General features: G+C 46.6%; 3 protein-coding genes and 1 pseudogene across 3 annotated transcripts; 1 reads left to right on the forward strand and 3 right to left on the reverse strand.

The window, feature by feature from the left end:
- Positions 1 to 3,881: 3,881 nt before the first annotated feature.
- LOC112901779 lies at positions 3,882 to 4,028 on the reverse strand (annotated as a pseudogene).
- Positions 4,029 to 6,137: 2,109 nt separating this feature from the next.
- On the reverse strand, positions 6,138 to 9,033 carry LOC112901517 (UV-B-induced protein At3g17800, chloroplastic). The gene is made up of 3 exons (XM_025970447.1): positions 8,747 to 9,033; positions 7,525 to 7,802; positions 6,138 to 7,210 (listed from the first exon to the last, which is right to left on the reverse strand). The coding sequence occupies exons 1-3, from the start codon at positions 8,870 to 8,872 to the stop codon at positions 6,412 to 6,414; spliced, it is 1,203 nt and encodes a 400-aa protein (XP_025826232.1). The 5' UTR covers positions 8,873 to 9,033; the 3' UTR covers positions 6,138 to 6,411.
- Positions 9,034 to 9,445: 412 nt separating this feature from the next.
- On the reverse strand, positions 9,446 to 12,352 carry LOC112898790 (protein AE7). The gene is made up of 6 exons (XM_025967079.1): positions 12,087 to 12,352; positions 10,963 to 11,130; positions 10,740 to 10,845; positions 10,545 to 10,644; positions 9,977 to 10,022; positions 9,446 to 9,888 (listed from the first exon to the last, which is right to left on the reverse strand). The coding sequence occupies exons 2-6, from the start codon at positions 11,084 to 11,086 to the stop codon at positions 9,788 to 9,790; spliced, it is 477 nt and encodes a 158-aa protein (XP_025822864.1). The 5' UTR covers positions 11,087 to 11,130; positions 12,087 to 12,352; the 3' UTR covers positions 9,446 to 9,787.
- A 1,344-nt stretch (positions 12,353 to 13,696) lies between these two features.
- LOC112901701 (26S proteasome non-ATPase regulatory subunit 13 homolog B-like) lies at positions 13,697 to 16,710 on the forward strand. Its single transcript, XM_025970665.1, has 6 exons — positions 13,697 to 13,954; positions 14,916 to 15,362; positions 15,438 to 15,518; positions 15,917 to 16,113; positions 16,202 to 16,301; positions 16,375 to 16,710. The coding sequence occupies exons 1-6, from the start codon at positions 13,802 to 13,804 to the stop codon at positions 16,558 to 16,560; spliced, it is 1,164 nt and encodes a 387-aa protein (XP_025826450.1). The 5' UTR covers positions 13,697 to 13,801; the 3' UTR covers positions 16,561 to 16,710.
- The last annotated feature ends 5,038 nt before the right edge of the window (positions 16,711 to 21,748 follow it).

The raw sequence follows: 21,748 nt of genomic DNA on the forward strand, positions 1-21,748 counted from the left end.
ATAAATAAAATTATTCTTATTTATATTAAATAAATATCAGATGTTTTTCTAAAGATTTAAAAGAAAGAGGCAAAATTATCTTAAATATTTTGTCCCACAACTTATTGTCCATATTACCAACTGGCTCCACTTTCTCTGCCGGCAGCGATCTGTGATCTACACCTGCTCATCATGCAGACAATTAAGTTGAGCACGCGAGCTCGGCAGCCTTTTAGAAATCTGCTGCATTCACCGCCATAATGATGCTTAGTTCATATGCAGTGCATTCAAATTCTATCTGCAGCTTCCTCCTTTTACAATGTAGTACTGCTGAAGAGTCCATGCTAGTGTAGTGACTTCGGTCTATATCTCACGCTTTGTTGCGCAATGTCATGTTGAAGATGAACCGGCCCAAATCAGTGTTGCTTGCAATGTATCAAACGACTGAAAATTCTCAAGAACGATGACGTGCCCAATCTGCTAGGTACAAGTACAATGCAAGACATTCCGTCATGCTGATACGCGGAAGAGAAATGGCAGAGACTGATGATTTGTATCTTCAAAGAGACGGCATGAATGTGTAAATATCAGTCAGACTTCTTGAAGAAACCAAACTTGAGGGAACATCAGTCCATTGATTTTGCAATGGCAGGACAAACGTAACATGAGACCATCTCAGGAACCATGATTACTGTCATCTCTTCTGCAATCGTCTTGGTCTGAATTCTGAACTGATTCTTCGTCTCGTCTGTCTTTCCATCTAGAATCTTGACAGCCGTAGCACGTTGTTTGTTCAAGTAATTTAGTACTGTTAAGATTATATTTCAGTCATCAGGAAAGCAGAATTCCTTGCCATGGCAGGTTCAGTTTAGTGCTGTACTGATCTTACTATGTTCAGTTGATCGATCGATGAATAGCTAATTGCATTGGCCTCTAATGGTCTGTCACTCTGTCCAGCGAACTTCAGAGATGGAACCAACCAATCCACCAGGCCAACGAAAACTCTGTATTCTGTTCAGTTAACGCATGTGCACCAGAGCTGAAGAGCTACGGCTCGATGGTACCCATGCCTCAACGGAACGCGGCAGCTCTCCGGCGAACCGCGGCGTGATGAGGTGCCACCGCCACCGCCGCGGGAGAATCTAGGGCCGTTGGCCCGGGTGCGCGGGGGACAGAGCCGCGGCTGAACATGTGAGTCGACCGAAACTCACGCGTGATGACCTCACCGGCGGCGTACTGCCGGTTACAACGAGATCCCTAAAATTTTACATTTAGACCCCTAATTTGGATCGCGGTTATTAATCTCGATCCGATTATTTTCATATAGACCCTGTTAATTTACAAATGGAGCCCTATTTTGGATCGCGATTACTAATCGCGATCCGAATATTTGCATATAGCCCCTGGTTATTTACATTAGCACCCTAATAATTTGCAGATAGCTCCCTGGCTCAGAGCAGCTCCCCTCTCTACCGTCCGCCGCCGGCGTCTTCCTGCCCCTCCGCCTGATCTACTCCAGCAGCTGGGAGCTGACTCCGGAAGCTAGGCGCCCGCCGTTTGATCTCGTCCCGCGCCGCCCGACTGAGCTCGCATGCCTGGGCATGGCGGCGCGGTCGACACTCGGCGTCCTGATTCCGTCTCCTTCCGGACCGCGGCGAGGCAGGCGATGGCTGGCGGGGCCTCTGCGGCTGTAGTAGCCTGTGCAGCGGCTGCGAACGCGAGGGTGGTGGCTGCCTTGGAGGCGTGCGGCGGCGGCGGCGGCGTTGTTATGTTTTACGGAGTACAGGTGAACGATGTCGATGAACTGTTCCTCAGTAGTCATCTCCTCCACTTTCTGCAATCTGCATTTGCTCACTTGTTCGAGATGACTCAACTGGCGGGGATCCAGGGGCGAGCACTGCGACCTCGCAGCGTTCGTTTTCTTTTACCAACCCCAGTAACGATATAGCGACACGCAAAGCTTTTAAGCGTGTTCCCGACAAAACAAAACGAAACAAGCATAGTTGTACGACTAATGAAGAAACTTAACACTGATGGCGATATTTTGCTTTTCATCCAATCATGGTCCACCCTGTTACGCCGTCAGGGAAGAACGCTCCCTGACACAGCTTTAGACCTTCGGTACTGGTGTCAGTGATGAAGCCGTCTCTTTGGTTTGGTTGGCGAGCAGGCAAGGGTCAGCGCTTCACGAGAAACCAATGCCGCCCTCAGAAGGTTCAGTACCTGCAGAAAATCAATTGTCAAGCCATTAGATTTGCGTGTAAACATGAAGTTGCAGAAAGTGTTACTCTGATCACCTCCACTTTAGTAAAAGCGAACTCGGTTGTCGCAAGCTGTGATACAGAGTGCCCCTTCTTCTTCAGTTCGCTGAAGGCGTTGATCAGCGAGAATGGAACCACACGGAGTTCATTAGTCACTTTGCATAGCCACCCCCGGTTTCTGTCGTCATGGTTGACACCTTGGGATTCACTGCCAGTAAATTCGTGTTGCCGTGGGAACATTTCATTTCAAAAATATCTGTAGTGGCATAGCTTATCCCTCCTCTTACGAAAACTCCATCATCTGTCACTACCCCGCCAGGCTTCACCCAAAGCCTCTTGCGGTTCAAGGATTAACCACACTGCTGGCATGGCACATCTGGAACTGAACTATAGTAAAACGCATCAGTGACGCACTCGCGCTGGCTTCAAACCCAAAGCCCCCGGTGGTCGGTATCATCAATCCTGACAACAAATCCTCGTACACCTCCCCGGCAGCGCTGAGGGGCCTAAGCAGCATGTTCCTGCACGCCTTGGTCTGAAAGTGGCTCGCGTCAAGGCTCTCCACGCTCTTGTACAGCTCGTCGAAGCAGCCTAGGGATGACTCCTTGCCGAGCTGCCGAACAATGGTGTGCCCAGTGGCAGGGTGAGGAAGCTGAGGAGCACGTCCACGAACTCCTTGCCGGACTCTGCAAACACCACCTTCCTCTTCTCATTGTCCACTAGGAACTTGACTCGTATCTTGCCAGCTCCAGCCATGGATTTCTGGGGAGAATGTTGAGAGAACCTGAACCTTATGGGAGGTGAGAGAGTTCTGAGTTGCTAGATGCGGATTCAGACGCACGAGTTTATATGAACGGAGTCATGGTGCCTTCAGTGATCTCTTCGGATTCAGCTTCCACTTTTTTTCGATAAACTCGTTCCACTTTAATTGTATCTCAAATGCTCCAAAATGCAGCACCGGAGCCCCAAGGGTTGCCTAGATGTAAGTGATGCGACACTTGGTCTTCTGAATCCAAGCTGCAGTCCCAGTGCTATATCTGAAACTGAAACGCGATGCCAACTGTACGAATTCATAGGGAAATGCAGTCCCAGTCCCAGCGTGTATGTTATTTACTACTTGCAACCAACTGCGAAACAGACCATTCTTGTCAGGTGATGTATTGACAATCTTCACAGATGCTGTTCTAATTTTGGCAACCAAAGATCACGCTCTTGTATTATTCCGTGAACGGCTGAATGATTAGGAACCAAGTTGCATATAAATATAAACTTTACTCTCTCCGTCCCACAAAGACCATTCATTTAGAAAATTTCAGACTACCGGTAGTGGAAAATGACCATGTTACCTCTAATTAACTATAGCAATTGTGATTGAAGGTAGTTGTGATCGAAGACCGTGCCATTTATTTGGTTCCCTGGATCCTCAATAAATGCAAATACATTGGAACCTGAAAACCTGAAAAGTAACATCTACTTAGGTATTTTGTTGGCTCCATGCCCTTCTCTATGCAATTATTTATTGATATTTATTATGAACACTCTTTGTGAACTCTTTGTGAGATAAAATTTGAAAGCTAAACGAACAATTTTTAGGGGATGAAAAGAATAGATTATATACAATAAACTTTGTAGATTGATTTGGTGGGAGCCGTGCAAACGCGTACCCCCTCTCATCCACTCTCCTACTTAAGGAGATGGTAAACCAGTGCTCCTCCCAAGTGCAATGGAGGCCACTAACTTAGGCCATGACCCTTCATGATCGGCCATAGACCCCGTCCAGGTAAGTATGTTTCAAAGCCGCCCCTCCCTCTTGTTTTGTAGCTCCCCCAGATTCTTCCCCGGTTTGATTAGCTGATGTGGTACTACTATTCTAGGAGTATCCGTTAAACAGGTCGTTTTGCTTTGGGCTAACTACGGTCAGGAATAATCGAGTTCATATTGGACTCGGACCTATCATTTGCAGGCCGGCCCAGCCCACCCACGGCGAGCCAACGCGCAGCCCGTCACGCTTTCCAAGACGTGGGGAGAACTCTGAACCGAGCAACATGTTACCTGTAGGCTGTAGCATCCGGTGGCCATCAGAAGTGTTTGCTGTTGGTTGCACGGCGAGCTTCAGAGATCGCGCGATCTCTCAAATCCTTCTTCCGTCGGTCGCATTGTTCAGCGCATGTTCGTCTTTTGGTTCAATGGTGGAGCTATGGTCAGAACACTCTGAAACAGGGAGCGGGGCGGAACTGAAGCATGCACAGCGGATTCGGGAAGAACTGGAGCCACAGCTACACCGGCGCGCACCAGCTCGTCTCGTCTGGTCTCCAGACGCCAGAACGCCTCGCGCCGTCGCGTCCGCATGCGGTCTGCGGTGACAGCCGGCCGTCCTCGCCGTTGGCGCGCTCTCGACCTGCCACGGCGCCGCGATGTGCCTGCCAGGCCAGCAGCTTCACCGGCGCGGCCACCATCGCGTTGCGCACAGCATTCCCGGCCGTATACGCCCTCTTCCTCCTCCTCCTCCGCTACCCAGTTTCCTCCACTGGCTCCATTCCTCCGCCTGCGCCAGAATGCTGGTACCAGGGGGTGGGCGGTATTTCAAATACCGTCCACCCCAGGGACATTTCTCTTTTTTGGTTCCTCCTCTACAGAATTTATTTGTCCATGAAATTTCGTGGAGGCATGCGGCCATTCATTCTACGTCTGTGTAAATTTTAGTAGAAAATTTGGTGAGCGTTTGGATCGACAATTTGAAGTTCAGTGTAGAACGGGGGTGGACGGTATTTGAAATACCGTCCACCCCGCGGAAACTTCTCTTTTTTGTTTCTTCATCTACAGAATTTATTTGGACGCGAAATTTCGTGGGGACATGCGGCCATTAATTCTCCATCTCTGTACACTTCTGTAGAATTTTCGGTGAGCATTTGGATCGCCGATTTGAAGCCCAGTATAGAAGAACATGGGGTGGTCTGTATTTCAGATAACGACCACCCCCTTGTTTGAGCTCTTCATCATGTGCAGAGCTTATTCGAGCATGAAACTCCGTGGAACGACGCACCTCTGTTCGCCCATCATCTTCTTCCAACGGCTTTTGCAGAGCTTCCGGTGGCGATCGGGTCGCAGTCGCTGACGAGTGGTGGCCATGGCTCCGGCTCTGCCGGCCAGCAGGAGGCAGGGGGAGGGGAGGCATCGCAGAGTGCCAGAGTGATCGACCTCTGCTGGAGTAAGGCCAGATAACTCCAGCACTTGAGGTGATGGTGGATTTTACAGGGCCAATCAGTTCATAAGGAAGTGTCAGATGATCAGCATGAATGTTTTTGGCGAGGAACTTTGAGATTCATGTTGAAAAGGAAGGACGATTCTGTTTGGAAACGGACGGTTAGCTCACGACGTGGGGAGAACTCTGTAGGCTTGCTTCCCCAGTCCCCAGCGCGCTGCGCAGCATTGCCGAGTACTCTGTTGTAGCTTTTTTCTTGTGTAGTTTGTTTGTAAATCTTCCCCCCCCCTCTCGTTCTCTTGAGCCTCTTGTGCTCTTTGTAATTTACTCTGTAAATCTGTCTCCATATTGCAATAAAGTTCAGGCAAACCCTAGGGTTGCCGTAGTTTTCCTAAAAAAAATTTATCACCGTCGTTAGGCTCAATGGCGCCCAACTCCGATGTCCAACTTACCTTTTCTGGTTGTGCAATTGAAGCAAGCTGACGACGAGAGATATGTATTGAAGTTTATGGAGCGGTGAATTAAGAGCATGGACAAGATGAATAATATGCATAGTAGTACGAGCAGAGCATCCATATTGAGATAGTGACGATGAAACTCAAGAAATATGAAACACACTACGCGCACTGTGCCACAGTTAAACAACAGGACAGCAAAGACAGCGGATGAACATTGTTGCAGTGAACAAGTTGACGGGCAAAATTCAGAAAATGTTCCAGTGATTTGGGAGAACATGAAATATTTGAGTATCACTTCTCACTTGCTTGTTAGATTACACTCTGGATCATGCTCACTTCCGTCCGATGAAAAATCATAAACCTGTTAGAGGCATGGATGGTGATGCTTTGGCTGTAACTGATAGCGAGCAAGAACCATGACTACACTGAGAAACAGGTCAGAGATGGATCCTACCCTATGACATGTACATAAATGGACCATTCCCAAAATGTATATAAAAAGAAGGCGCATTCAACTGTTAATAAAATGGTATTTTGATTCTACATAGCTCTCAGCTTCCCAGAGGAAGGATCCGAAAGCAACTGCCTCCAAGACAAGGTGATTCAGCTCTATAAATGTGATCGTTATCATCTTACCATCCTTAGCATTAACAGAACCATCATCCAATACTTTGATGTCTGGTCGTCCAAACAAAGACTGTGTTTGCTTCTCAATCAGTGAGACAGCTTCCTTTGATCTGATAGTTGCGTATCTTTGCAGTGTATCAGCATCCAGTTGCGAAACATAAGACCTCAACTTGTTCGGATTTGATTCTTCATCATCCAAGCTAATCTCCTCCCCATCAGGTGTAATCTGTACTAAGGACTCCATATCCCAGAATGGATTTGGTTTCAGGTTTTCAAACACTATCTGCTGCTTGGGGTTTGGTGGGAGCGTCTTCATAGTTTTCTCGAGCTGGAATCGCTCATCTACCCTCTTAAGGAAGTAACCATACATGATGGATGCCGCATAAAGCTTTCCAAGATTTAAGTTGCTGATCTCCACAACAGTGTCCAGTGGTGCTGCTATTTTTTCTCCCATGATAAGGTTAAGATGGTTTTGTATCATCTCAAAAGCATCTGGGGAGTGTATGCTTTGCAGTTTATCCTCTTGGTTAGGCAGCGAAGATATGTCACGTACAGGGCCAGCCCCTGGTGATAGTGCAGGTGTCATGGATATGTCACTGTCCATAAACTTGTAGATAACCCAACAGTAGATGATCTCTTCTAAAGCGTTCTGCCTTTCCTTCTCTTTGACTTCTGCGATTCTCCTGTAGTTCAATTAGCTTATAATCAGTTAGTGCACTTTTGGTTGTTGATGGATGGGATTATGACAACATTCATTTTGACATGCTTTTCTATATATACCAGTCATGTTTATGATCTATTTTTCTTTTTTTTCAAATTATATAGCTAAATTGCAGCTTCTTACAATAAATTGGAAAACATGGTTAGTGTTGTGAGAATAAAAGTATATGATGAGTAGCTACCTAATCGAGTTTACATCTTAGCGTAAAACATGATGTGCATAACACGGATGTGATAATTGAGTGCTTGACAGTTCAGATAAATTCAGGAGGCGTACTTGTAGAGGAGGTCCTGAGGAACTTTTGAAGCTTCTTCCTTTTGGGCATCTTTCTCTGATTGGAGATTTTCAAGTTGCTGATCAACTGTTGCAGGTAGCAGGTGAGGGTGTGATTGTAGTATTTGGACCAGAAGTTGACCACTCGGAGATTCAAATCTAAGTGGAGCAAGCCGTGTGTAGCCATCACCAGATTCCGTTTTTGCTTTAATCTTGAAGGTCCTTGTACGGTAACTATTAATTTGGAATCCAGCTTTGGAGCGCATGCTACAAGGAAAACCCTGCAGAACAACAAGCCATCATCCACTCAACCCATGATAACTTAGCTTGGAACATGAAGTGGGATATATATTGATCCTATGTAATACAGCACCATTGTATAAACAGTGAACTGGCACAGTAAAGTAGGGCCTCAATGACCATCAAGTTGAGCATAACAGTTCAGGCATAAGAAAGGATAAAATGCAACCGCCACCATCAGATGTCCAGGAAAAGCCTCACATCACTAAGAAAATCAACTGCACAATAAGCACAGCCAATTTCAGCAGCAAAGCATCAGAATTCAGTGCATAAGCGTGCCAAAATATCGACGATGTAAGTACCAGACAGAAACAGAAGTTTCTATGATATGAGAAAGGGTTGGCATGCTACGAGAAGCATAATGAACAGGTGAAATCCTCATAGCACGAATTAAACACTATGGCAGCCCACACCATTTTACCTATCATTTCCTCACAGCACGAATTAAACACTATGGCAGCCCACGAAACCTCATGCAAGACGGGTCAGATTGGCACTACACGGCAGCAAAGCAAAGAGCACTGAATTTACATAGAACCAAGCTTCCACAAATTATGCTCCAAGCTTTGTTTTACAACCCGGTCTATACAACGTCCAATTCGAGCAGCCCCGATTAAAATTTCAGTACGAACAGAAATATGCTGTTGCAAGGAATCACACATACATGAACGCGGGCGGCTGCTTGACTCAGCTTGATGCCATATGCCAATGCTAATCTAAGCGCAGCAACCAGCAAGTTAGCAGCAGCGCATCTGACGAGGAACGGTACCGACACCAGCTCGAGCCAAAACGCTTGTAGTCCCTAGCACTCTAACAGCAAGCATCAGTACGCCCGCCTCCACCACCCACCTGAGCCGCTACTAGCACCTCGCATAGAGTAGAAATAATGGCCGGATCGTAGGGGAGGATAGGAAGAGAGAAGCACCTTGCAGAAGAGCCTGCCGGGCTCCAAGGCGGCGCGCGGCCTGACGCCGCATGACGAGGAGGGCGAGGAGGCCGTGGCGGGGGACGGCGAGACGAGGACGAGCGCCGCTTCGGCCCACGCCGGCATGGCGAGTCGGACCGGGGAGACGACGGGAGGGCACGGGCTCAGGGCAGCGGAGGCTTTGGGTTGGGGAGCACACGGAGCAGGTGAGATTCCGTCGGCTGTTTGGGTTCCTGAGATTTTCTCCGCTGCGGACTCTACTGATCTTTTCTAGTATCGGGAGCGTGCTCAGCCTCTGCTCCAGTCCTCCCTGTAGGCCTGTACACACACAGCGGCCTGCCTGCTGGTGCGCTCCGTCCAAGGGGCTCGTGAGCCAGCCGGCCGTTCTGCCGTGAGAGTGGGGGGCAGCGGCGCACTGCAGAAAAGTTGCCACGAGGACACGAGGTTGGGCTGGAGCAAATGTGTTTTTCGTCTGTAGCCAGACACGCCTGCGTCTTCGGTCTTCCAGGTGGCCTGCTACTGGCAACTGTCTATTGCCAGTGGGAAGACACAACAAGCATGAACCAGTTGGGCCAAGAAACGGAACCCAAGAAGAAATCACGATTTCTTTACGCAAACTAAGGGCATGCTATAACGAAAGACCGTGCTAGGAAACTCAGGAAATAAGCATGCCCGAATAAAGAAAGGGAAACAACTTGATATTTGAGGATTCCCGTATTCTCCTACTAGGTTCAGTTTATTGTGTGGGTATACACTGTACAGCCACAAAACGCGGCGGCATTGACAACACTCTGAAAGCTACAGCACAAGACCTGATTACATCGTTTCCCTTCGCTCAGGGAGATAACAAGCACCAAAACCGTCCAGAAGAAAAAGGTAACAATACAATAACTAAAGGAGTGCAGAAACAAAATTCATGCACACGTCCTGCAACAGCCAAGGCATCCCAATTCTCAAAAGACAGGAATGAACTCCATAGGGAGCAACAAGCTTGTGTTGGTTCGGAACATCAACGCCGTGGTGCCAAGATATGTTCAGGCCTCAGTCAAATGTTGGCGACAAGCACTCTTCGACCATGTCCAGTAGGTTTGGGTTTTCCAGTGCAGCCGCAACACGTTCCTTGTCGTTCAGTTGCTTATTCACTGCAACAATGAAAACATTTATACACTGAGATATTGAGCCAGGAAAAACAAAGTGATGACTGTAATGCAGAAGCCGTTGAACATATACCAGCAGCTTCTGTGGAATGTGATCCAGGGGCTACCCTTATGTCCACCTGCAAAAATTAGATTCAGAAAACCAGATAAATTTTCTCATATAATTACAAATGATAGATAGCATACAACCATACACACAAAAAAAGAAACAATTTCCCTACCATGGTGACCCCCCCCCCCCAACCCCCCAAAAAAATAAAAATAAAAATAAAAACTAAGCTTCCTGATCCCTACAGAAGATATACAAATGAGCTGGTAAATGGTCTAATTGCCTACAGAGCAGCAGGTATGTACATGAGCTACTAACTTTATAACCATGTGACCATTGACAAAATTTTATGTTCAATAAAAGTACAGGTGTATGCGGAATGGTAGACATTTCAGGAACATGTACCATATCTGAGAACGCACCAAGCAACAATACTAATCCTTTCTGGCAAGATACTATGTATATTACAGATTACTAGAACCTGCTACACTGGGCATAATGTCAGCATATCAAAACCTGATTGCTCTTGCAGCATAATCATAACATAAGGGGGGGTGGGGGGGTTGCCTCAAACCATTCACTGATAGCATACCTTGTAACGAGGAGGGAGGCTCCGAATGAGTTTCACGCGTATGCAAAGGCCAATAACAGTTGCCATACTGCAGTGCTCCACTGTTGGGGTGAAGGTAACCCTGATGCAAAGCATATACAAATCGTCAAGAGTGAGTTTGATTAGCAATCCTGAAGTGTAGCATCCAACTCAGCAAACCTAAATATGAGAACTTACCTGACATAATTTCTTTCATCATTCAGTTCAATTGAGTCTTCAGTTACCACATTCAGCTGTTCCAATGAGTATGGGTGCTCTGGATCCTTTATATCTCTAATGTGATGTAAGAACGTTAAGGGCCACAACCAAATGGCTCAGATAGAAAACTTCAGATACATGGTATAACAGAAAAAAACAAGCTTCACTACATTCATATTAGGTAAATCATAAAGAAGGATATCAAATATTTCTAGCTGATCTATAGGCTCTACTGCATTTTCATCTGTGGTCTCCGGTGCCTGTCGTATGCGCCTCTCTTTTTTCTCATGGATTACAGGGTTAGCATTTATCAACCCCATAACCATTTTTACTTAGCACAATGTGCTAACTTTAGATAAGAAAGATATTCCTGCAAGTCAAAAGGTGTGAAAATGTGTTAAGACTTAAGAGCATTATATGTTCTTTAAATTGCACAAAGTAGTTACATCTCAGAAAACTCTTCAATAATAACTAAGATTTGTAAATAGGAAATACAACAAAGTTATAGTAAAAAAAAAGTTTGGAGAGTTTTATTTTCCAGACTGCACTTTGAACTCATCCATGTGTGGTAAACTAATCATGCAAAATAATGGTTTGTTTGCTAACTGCTAATGCATAGTAGTCCCTTTGAAGATAGTCAGAATCAAATATCCCGCTTGCTGAACACTAGGAATTCATGTTCAGTTCATGAAACTTACACAAAACAAAGCCTAGTAAATTTGATCTAGAAATCACCCTAGCCAGTTTAGTTGAATCCTAACAGTGGCATACCTCTAAACACCAGGCATGAAGGTCAATCCTATACTGCCTGTCCAACAAACTACCACACAGGGAACAGGGGGCTCAGGGCCGAACCCAGTATAGGACATGGGGGTACACATGTACACCCAATAATTTTTGTAAAGAAAATATCGAAGCTAGTAGGTAAAATCATGGTCAGATCCACATACAAGTACCATAGTTTAGGGTTTGGATGGTCGATTTCGCGCAGCAGGACGGGAAGGGAATGGGCGGGCATACCCCTGTAAGATGCTCATCGCCAGCGAAGCGCCCGACGATTAGGGGCAGGCCCATGATTGGGGTATGGGTATTCAAAAAATTTAAAGACTATTTTTTTTGGCAGCCTAAAGTGTAGATTTATACCACATAATTAAGTACCGACAACATAAAATTATTCATAACTTGAAATTGTTCAACATATAGATAATAGATGTATCAGAATTACTCATAGCACGGCATCGCTGTCAATTTTTCACAAATTCATAAGTAATCGCAAATTGCAATAACATATTTTCACAAAACATGAAAAAATTCCTCAATCCTCACCTTGGTGGTTCACCGTTCACTTCACGGGCTCGGTTCGAGGAAACAAGGACGCTGCCGTGCGTGCGCCAGGGGCGGCCTGCCGCGCTGACGGCGCTGTGCCCGCCGGTCGTCGCCTCTGCGGCCTGCTGGCGCCTGGCTGCTGCCGCCGCAGAGGCCGCGGGGGTCGGTCGGTTGGGGCGCCTAGCGCTCGGCCGCCGGTCCGCTGTCCGCTGCCGGCAGAGCTGCGCCTAGGGTTCCGCTCGGAGAGGGGGGGGGGGGGGGGGGCGGGGCGCGAGAGAGAGGCGTACGAGGAGAGAGAGACAGACGGAACACGGAACTGGCTTTGTTTTGTTTTCACGTTGGACAGGCCCACGGGCCACAAGTACGTCAACAGGTGCACAAGGCCCAGTTTGGCCAGCGCGCAAGAAAGGCCTAGTTTAGTTTTTTTCGTCTTTTTTCATTTCTTCATATTCATTCCATCTTTTTAGACAACTTTCTTTTAATAATTCTAATAATTTAAATAAATATTTGCATTTCAACAATTTGGAATTCTTGATTAAACATGTTTTGGGGTTGTTTCAACAACTTCTTAACATGTGTTCATCATTTTCATGTTCAAAATGCTGAAATTATAAATTCCAAATGTTGAAATGATATGCCACTGCGACCACTCATGGTGGTCAATCTCAGCCCGTCATGTGCCCCTCGTTTATTAAGCTCCTGTCCTAATGAGATTACGTCAATGAGACCACTAATGGAAAGCATAAAATATATGATCTTGTGGTCGTGATGCTTGTTAAAAAAATTAAAATTGTATCCAAAATAAGTCACATCAAGTCACTTTTTATACAAAGAAAAAGGAAAACTTTGGATACAAACAATAAGCAACTATATGAATTTGAGAAAAATATCATATATGAGGGGAGTGTTATGGGAGTGACATAACAGTACATGTTGCAAAAATCTTAATTAGTAGATTTGTATCTAAGTCTTAGATACAGCTTATGATCCTAATCATTTTGAGATTTGGGTTAACTGACCAAAAGATCTTGTTCAAATTAATTTTTATACGTCATAATCAACCAACGTTCTTTTCCTCACACAATCAAATGTATTAATACAACTTATACTATTTATATTATAAATCATCATTTTATCTAACGGTATTTAGTTCCTAAGAGTACAGATACCTTATTGCCATTTTATTTGGCATAATACTCTGAAATCACAGTAGATGCAACTTCAACACTGCTAGGGATGCAAATTGTATATATTTTAGGTCATTGGATCAATCCAAAGAGTTAATAAAATAAATTAGAATGGCATTCTGCGTAAATAATTTGGGAGAAAAAATAAATTAAAATGGCATACCATCGTAACTAATTAGCTGATAAAAAATACTTTTACGTACCGACTTACATCCTTACGCACTGCAAACTTTTTTTAACAAGCACTGCACACCTTACCGCTATAACAGTTAGCTACAATCGTTTGAAACGGTATAAGTATAAATTGCCAGCATTTCACTTATCACCAATTCATTCGGCTATATATAAGTATAAATTTGCAGATTTCATTTCTGCAAAATCAGAAAATAACAAAAAAAAATCCCTGGTGGACTGCGTAGTAGTATTACGGCGAGGTGTGCGAGCCCGAGCAGATCGATCGTTATTCCAGCTCCTCTCCTCTTCTTGGCCGGGAAGAAAGAAAGGGGAGGGGCGTGGGATTGGCTGGCGATGGCGGCGGCGCTGGAGTTCCTGGAGGCGCAGGGCGCGACGCGGCCGGAGCTCGCGGAGTGGTACGCAGCGCTCGCCGACCTGTACCAGCGGAAGCTGTGGCACCAGCTCACCCTCAAGCTCGACCAGTTCCTCGCCCTCGCCGTCGTCCAGGTCCGTCCGCTTGATTGATTCCGCCGATGACGATCTTACTTTTCGTTCCCCTCATGGTTGCCTCTCGGCGTGCGGTTTGATCTGATTAGGGTTAGGCGGCCTTTTTTGGAGTTAATTTTAATTTTAGTACGATACGATGCTGTGCGCTGGCTGCAGCTCGCGGAGTAGATGGTCATCTCGCATGGGTGAGATGAGTTAATTTCCCTCGGTGTTGTAGAATTGTAGAAAGAACAAACGTTTTTGCTGAACAATCTAGCTTTATATTGTACTACCCCGCATACATCTAGTCTGGGTTGTTGACAATTTCTTTTAGTTTACTGCATTTAAACTTGCTGATATTGTGATTGTGTACATCACTGCAGCTACTGCATCTCATAGGTGTAACAGGCATAATTTTGCTGTGATTATCTTGATCTCTTTCAGTTTAAGAAATCATAGGCACTCTAAATGTAGATACTGCTGTTTATGCTCAAAATTATGGTTGCTTACTCTAGTAATTGACCAACGGCCGCAACTCAAACACTTTGGTGTTTCTTGTATAAACTAGCTGACCTGTGTCGGTACAGCATTGTAGTTCATTGGGTTGAATTATTGAAATATATTGTGCAATATGGAATATGACTCCCCAGTGAGGTGCCAATTACATGTAGCCTGATTAATCAAGATTGCACAAATAGGCAGTTTTTTACTTCGAAACTCTACAATAATAATTTTTTTATGGATATCAAAACACCTGCACATTCGGTTTAGTATTTAATGGTTGTCACTGACCACATTCACCATGGTCCATGGCTACCATATCTATGCTGTGAAATTATACAGCAATCTTATTACATGTAGATTCATTCCAAACCTCATATACTTCCCAACCTTTTCATCAACAGTCTGGTTGCCCTTTTACTATGTGTGCTCTTTGTCCTTAACGCTGTGCTGATTATCTATTTTCCTCCTTTCCATTCAGGCGGGCGATGCCCTGATTCAGCTGTATAATCATTTCATATCAGATTTTGAGACCAAGATTAATCTTCTCAAATTTGCTCACTTCACAGTGGTAGTTTCACGCCAGTATTTGGACAAAGATGCAGGTATTAACTATCTTGAAGGTGTAATTTCAAAGCTGCGTGATACCCGGGAAGCACGGGTTGAAGAGCCCATTCTGTATGTGAAGATGCAGATTGCAACATTTCTTCTTGAGAAAGGGAATCAAAAGGGATGTAAGAAACTATTAGAAGAGGGCAAAACAACTTTGGATGGCATGGTTGATGTTGATCCTTCAGTGCACGGTACCTATTACTGGGTATGTTCTCAGTATCACAAGGCCCATCAAGACTATTCTGAATTCTACAAGAGTGCTCTTCTTTATCTTGCATACACAACAGTGGAGTCACTTTCAGAACCATTCAAACAGGTGCCTGCTTATATTTTGATACCACAAGATTGGGTTTATTTTTACAGTTTCTGATTGGATTTCTATGAGTTTCAGAGCCTGGCATTCGACCTCTCACTTGCTGCTTTATTGGGTGAAAACATTTACAACTTCGGGGAGTTGCTTGCCCATCCAATCGTAAGTACAAAGTACAATTTTGCACTCAATTGTTCTCACTATCTGCTTTAGCACTGAATAGTATACAAGTCCTTGTTTTTAAATAGTATTGACTAGGAATCATAATGTTTTTGTACATAATATAATGAGATTGTAGATTGCCATTGATGTAATCAAATGCGAATTTACTATGTTTACCAATGGGTTTTCTTATATATGGAGGGATGAAATATTGGCTTCACTTAACAGGAAAACACAGCCTGATAAATGAACTTTGCTGTATTCTTAAAGCAAACTCTTGACCATGCTTAGCAGGTTGCATAGTTTAATTTCTCCTCCCTAAGCTCAAACTAGTGTCGCAAATTCTGGTGTTTCTTTGCTGAATTTGTCAAGTAACTTCTGTTGTTGACATAATGTAGATCCGTAGCCTTTTGGGGACTCAGGCTGAGTGGATTTTTCATATGTTACAAGCATTCAACTCTGGTAATGTAGCACTGTATCAAGAACTCTGCAAAGCTCACAACACTGCCTTGAGTGCACAGCCTGCATTGGTCCAAAATGAGAGGAAACTGCTTGAAAAGATCAACATACTTTGCTTGATGGAAATCATTTTCAGGTACTTCTTGTGTGGAGTAATGATCGATGCTCGGCATCTGGCTCATCATGAGTGAAGCTTTGTCACTAACAGCTTTGTCTATCTGCAGTCGATCATCTGAAAACCGCACGATCCCACTGAACGCCATAGCAGAACGGACCAGGCTCTCAGTTGAAGATGTGGAGTATCTACTGATGAAGAGCCTCTCTGTAAGTCCTGCCATCCAGAAACCGTGCTTGGCCTTACCTCATCGTAGTCTTATGACATTGTTGTTTCCTTCAGGCTCGTCTTATAGAAGGCATAATTGATCAAGTTGATGGAACCGTCCATGTTTCATGGGTTCGACCGAGGGTCTTAGGCATAGACCAAGTAAAATCCTTGCGTGACCGGTTAGATACCTGGGTTGGGAAGGTGCATACGACCTTGCTTTCGGTTGAAGCAGAGACGCCGGACTTGATATCTTCGTGATGTTCCTCTCTTTCCGCACAAAGGGTTGATGTGGCATTTCCTGATGTGAAGACCTTATTTATCTGTTCTTAGACTGCAGTCTCTGCAGTAACGATTATTGTAACCTTGTTTCTTCAATCAGTGAAGTTAACTAGTAGACATTCCTAGCAACTGTTGTTTCGCACTTCGCAGAATGCTTTGGTTTCTTCTCAGCTCGAGCTTGCATCGTAGATGGCGAGATCCATTTTTACGCGTCTAAAAGTTCTCGTCTCGCCCTCCCTGAAAATGTCTAAACTAGCATTCGTATGTCCCAAACACTCCTGGAATTCTACTGTGTTCAGTGTTCACCCAAAAACGAAGAGGGTAAAAACTTAGAACTCAGCATCTCAATTGTGACAGCCTCAGCCATATCTGAGTACATGGAATGGCTGATAAGCGAATGGAAAACAAAATTTGCCAGCGCCAGGCTTCTGATAGGATCTTTTTACAAAGAGCATCCCTATGAACGATTGCGACTCGGTTCAGATTTCAGAGGTCTTCAAGTTCTGCTCTTGGCCAATTACCCGGTTAACAGAATTCTTTCAACAATGAAGGGCGTAAACATGCCATGGACATGCAACTCACTGCTCACTGCACTGTCCCCGCAACATCTCCTATAAAGCTTGCAACTACGATACAACATAACAATCACCACCGGCTTCATCAGACAATCAGAGACATCAGACCTTGACGGCGTCGGCCGTCATGGCGGCCCTCTCGGCGACGAAATGCTGAGATGATGATGAGCGAGTGATCAACTGATCATCACCTCGTGGCAGATTGCCGCGGCTACCTGGGCGCCGCCAAGCTGCTGCTGGGCCATTCAGGCGTTCCTGGCGCCGTGGCGCGGACGGCTGCATCGAGGCCGAGCGCGTCGCCGCCGTCCGCGCGGTTGAGGCCGCGCTGGGTGCTCTGGGACTGGGAGGTGGAGGAGGTTGACGCTCATCGGTCGGCGCCGCCGCCCGCCGGCGACCGCGCGCTTCATCGGTGTTCTGAACCATTCCAATTTCCATGTGTGATCTTCTGTTGTTACTGTTGCTTCGAGATATGGACGATGACCTCTTTCTTGAATTCGTTACTTCTCCTATCTTAATGCTTGCATCAGAGTTGTAGTAGAATCCGTTGCATGTTATTGCTCAGTAGCTGCGAAAAACGAATAAGCTTGTTCAGTTCATTTGCCTCTGCGGTTGCATTCAGTGACTGAACTTGCAAGCTGTTCAGCGATCAGAATGCGCAACACATAGGAAGACTCATCGGGCGCACGAGAATCGCCATGGTGGACCCCCAAATACGACAGCGCGCGAGGTTCAGGGCCAACGAAAGCCACGCGGGTCTGGTCGGCCGTCTCGGGGGACTGGCCGGCGGCGAAGCGCCCGTGCCATGGCGGACGGCAGCCGCCACCCCCTTCCCGCCCGAGCATGCCAAGCACCGGAGCGCATCCTCTACGTGCGTCCGTAGAGTGGTTGAGGACGTCGGCGTCGGCAGGGATCGTCGGGAAGGACATGAAACCTGATGTATTTATGTGTCAAAACAACAGGGGCGTATTTGCAAATAATGGATCCGAAATAGGGGTGCAATTGAGGTCGCCGCCGACTCCGTGCCCGCACACCACCGCGACCGAGGCGCGTCCATCCGCACCGCCCTTCTTGTATACATCATCGCCATGGCCCGGCCTCCTCTGCTCCAGTTGACCGGGACGCCCCGCGACCCTCGCGGGCGGCGCCCAGGACGGCGAGGCGCTCGGAATCGATGCGTCGCCCGCGCTGGGGACGCCAGGATGGTTCAGCTGCGCTGGATCCCAAACGTGGGACGGCCACCGCCGCACCGCTCCGAGGCCGTCTGCCGCAGCCGCACCGACGAGGCGCTGCAGAGGATGAAGTCCTTCGACGCCTGGCGTTCCAACGAGTGACGGGTCGCATATCAGTACTGTGTGGGCCGGCTGCCTCCTCCTCCTCCTCCGCTAAGTCCTTCCCTCCCCAACTCTGGTGGCTGCGACGTGCGGCGGTGTCTGGGCGTTGAGCGGCCGGAGGGACCAACGAAGAAGATGAACAGCGTTGCTATTAATGGGCCTGGTGGTGGACGTCATGACGTACAGAAAGTATTGGGCTACATACAGGAAGTACAGAAGAACTAGTACTACTAGTACAGGGGAGGAGGTGAGGAACTGAGCATTTTTTTTTCACCTCAACAGACGTGGGGATTAAGTCTGAACTCTGAGGAACTTTAACCATGTGTTTGCAACTTTGGATTTGCAAAATCTGCAATGTGTTGGCAACGCCAATGAAACCGAGGTTCAAGGGCATGGACGACCTCGTCCTGCACGTGCATCGCTTTCTCCGGCGAGTTCTCCAGCGACGTTGTCACGACCCACAAATTAAAAGCACAAGATAAAAATTTAAAACATCATCATGAGCATCATCCAAGCACCAAGGAACATCATATGCACTAAATTATATCATGAGCATCTATTTTTCTTGTATGATTTATGTGCAAGTTGTGAAGGAAATTTAAAAATTGATATGTGGCTGTGCCCCAAAATATTTTATTCAAATACTAGATTTCAAATGATGAATTTTGGATATTTTTACTAAATTTTTGGGTGTCTCTGCCGAGCCATAAAATTCTTGGAAAGTTTGAAAACTGCATTGTGGTTTGAATTTTTGTGATCAATCCATAATAGATTTTTGAGCTCTAGTGGTTGCATTGTGTTCTTGATGGTTTAATCTTGCTTCAGTAAAAATTTGGTGATTTTTGGAGCTCGGGAAATGCATGTTTTTGATTTTGTAAGTTGAACCGTTGCATTTTTCTTTTTCTTCCTCTCCCGGCCCCACCTGTCGGCCTCCTCTCTCTCCCGTGCGCCCGGGCCCGCGCGTCAGCCTCCCCCTCCGCGTCCCCCGGCCCTCCGCGCCCGCCCGTTGGGCGCCCACGCGGTGGCGCACGCCGGCGGCCGTTGGCCCGTCCAGCGTGGCGCCGCCCCCTCGTCTCCCGTGCCGCCCGCTCGTCTTCCTCCCCCGCCGCTTCGCCTTGCTCTCCCCGCTCCCCATTTGAACCGCACGCCCCTGCCTCCACCTCTTCCTCTCCCGGTCCGAGCCGCCGCCGCCGCAATCCTCCGCCGTCGCTCCGCCTTCGCTCGATTCCACGCGCGCAGAGCTCCCCCGCCACCTCCTCGCTCAGCCCCGACCCTCAATCGCTCCTCCCCTCAGCCGCCCGAGCCTCCCCACGCTCGCCCCCGCCCGCCGCCGCCGCGCTCCCCCGTCCCGCCGTCTGCCGCTCCGCTCCGCCGTCGCCCCGCCGCGGGTGAGCCTCGCCGCTTTGCCGCGTTGCTTCCGCGCCCCCCCGCCTGTGCCGTTCGCGCCCCGGGCCGCGGCCCCGTGCCGGCCGCCGCGACGCCGCGCGCGCGCGTTCGCGTGCGGGCCGCGCCACGGCACGCCCTGGCCGCGTCCGCGGCGGGTCAAGGCCGCGGCTGGCCTTGACTCGGCCCCGGTCCCCGCGGGCCCGCCTGTCGGTGCCCGCAGGGTGCTGGCCCGGGTGGCCCTAGCCCTTTTGGGGCTGTTTTGTTTTGTTTAAATATGCTGAAAGATTGTAAAATGTGTAGAAATTGTTCTAGGGCTCTAAAAATTGTGAGATTTGTTTTTTTTGTTTCCTCTACAATAGATCTACGCAGTAAAATTACTTTCAAGCATGATAATATCTTGTGCAAATATTTATGCCCTTCCTTTTGTAAAGTAAGAAAATTGTTTAGCTTTTTGTGTAATATCCTAAAAATGTCAAACTAAAGTTTGTTATATTCCCTGTAAAATGCTTTTTATCATAGTGCATGTTGTGTAATTGTTCCTAGGATGTTTGATAGAGTTTTATTAAACTTTTTGATTTGCTGCCTGCAAACTTGTAATTTTCATATCTTCTGTTTGAAAAATGATAAAATACCAAAACCTTTTCTGTTATTCTTTTTTTCGTATCTAGAATCCCTGGTAATTTTCTTAGGATTTTTGAAAATGTTTTAAGTAGCCTTTGAGATTTAAATTAATTCTAGTAGCTGAAATTTGTAGAAATCATAAGTAATTCCACAAAATTTATTTAGCTGCAAATCCAACTCTCATGATTTTCTCTTGAGATTCTCGGTGTTCAGAATTAAATCTATGAATTTCTCTTGCCATTTGTTTTGTGAGTAGGTTCGCCTTCGGGCTTAGATTTAAGCATTAATCGCGCTTCGATGTGTTTTGCTTGCTCGCTTCCTTGCTTTGAGTGGTGCTTCATTCCAATCCATATCATATCATCTCATTTCATGTCATCGGCATCATTCTAATGCACGCATATCATTCATGCATTTTAGTGACCGAGACTCTGGAGGACGAACCCGTTGAGCCTTCCGCAACCATCGAAGCCGAGCCGGGAGTAGAGTTCGTGGTCGAGTCCGAAGAGAATCAAGGCAAGCAGTTAAGCATGATTCCTTGACCTATTTAACTTGCTTAAATTTAGTTATTTCACTTGGGATATCTATGCTTATATTAAATATTTATCTATTGCATCGTCGGTCCTATTTTCATGCAATGCCCTCTCTTGATTTGTTTATCCATGCCCTTGGCACACGTAGCCACTTGCAACTCATTTAAACTAAATGCTTAGTCGTGTCTAGGGTTGGTAGATATCTTGTAGGGAAATTTGGAATAGGATCACTTGTTTCACCCACTTTGTGTTATCTTAAACATGTTGTCCGGTGTCGGAATGTTGGTTCGGATCGGTCTAGTTGGAAGTGTGGTGTTGGTTCGAGCGGAAGGTAGGGCCTAGAGAAAGGAGTCTCGAGGTTTAGTCCGCTTGAACCGATTAAGGACCGTCCGTGGATGACCTTGGAAATTGAGCACTTATCGTACTACCACATATCCATTCATGGGGTGGATAAGCCGAATACCCTCTAGTTCTAATCGTTGATGCACGGTCCTAGATGCGTGGCCGTGGGGCTTTGTAGAGAGGCTTAGGGGTGTCCCCGGTGGACCTAGGTTACTCTCCGCGCAAGTTAGGCGTGATGTTCAACGGTTATAACTCGTCGGGAATGGTTGATGCGAGTACCCCCTCACCCAACGTGATTGGTTGGGCGAGTCGCATGGTCCTTGTGTCGTGTGGGTAAAGTTGTACACCCTTGCAAGGTTAATGAATCAATTCGAATTGCCGC

The sequence above is a fragment of the Panicum hallii genome, chromosome 7 (assembly GCF_002211085.1).
Source record: "Panicum hallii strain FIL2 chromosome 7, PHallii_v3.1, whole genome shotgun sequence".
In the NCBI taxonomy this organism is placed as follows: Eukaryota; Viridiplantae; Streptophyta; class Magnoliopsida; order Poales; family Poaceae; genus Panicum; species Panicum hallii.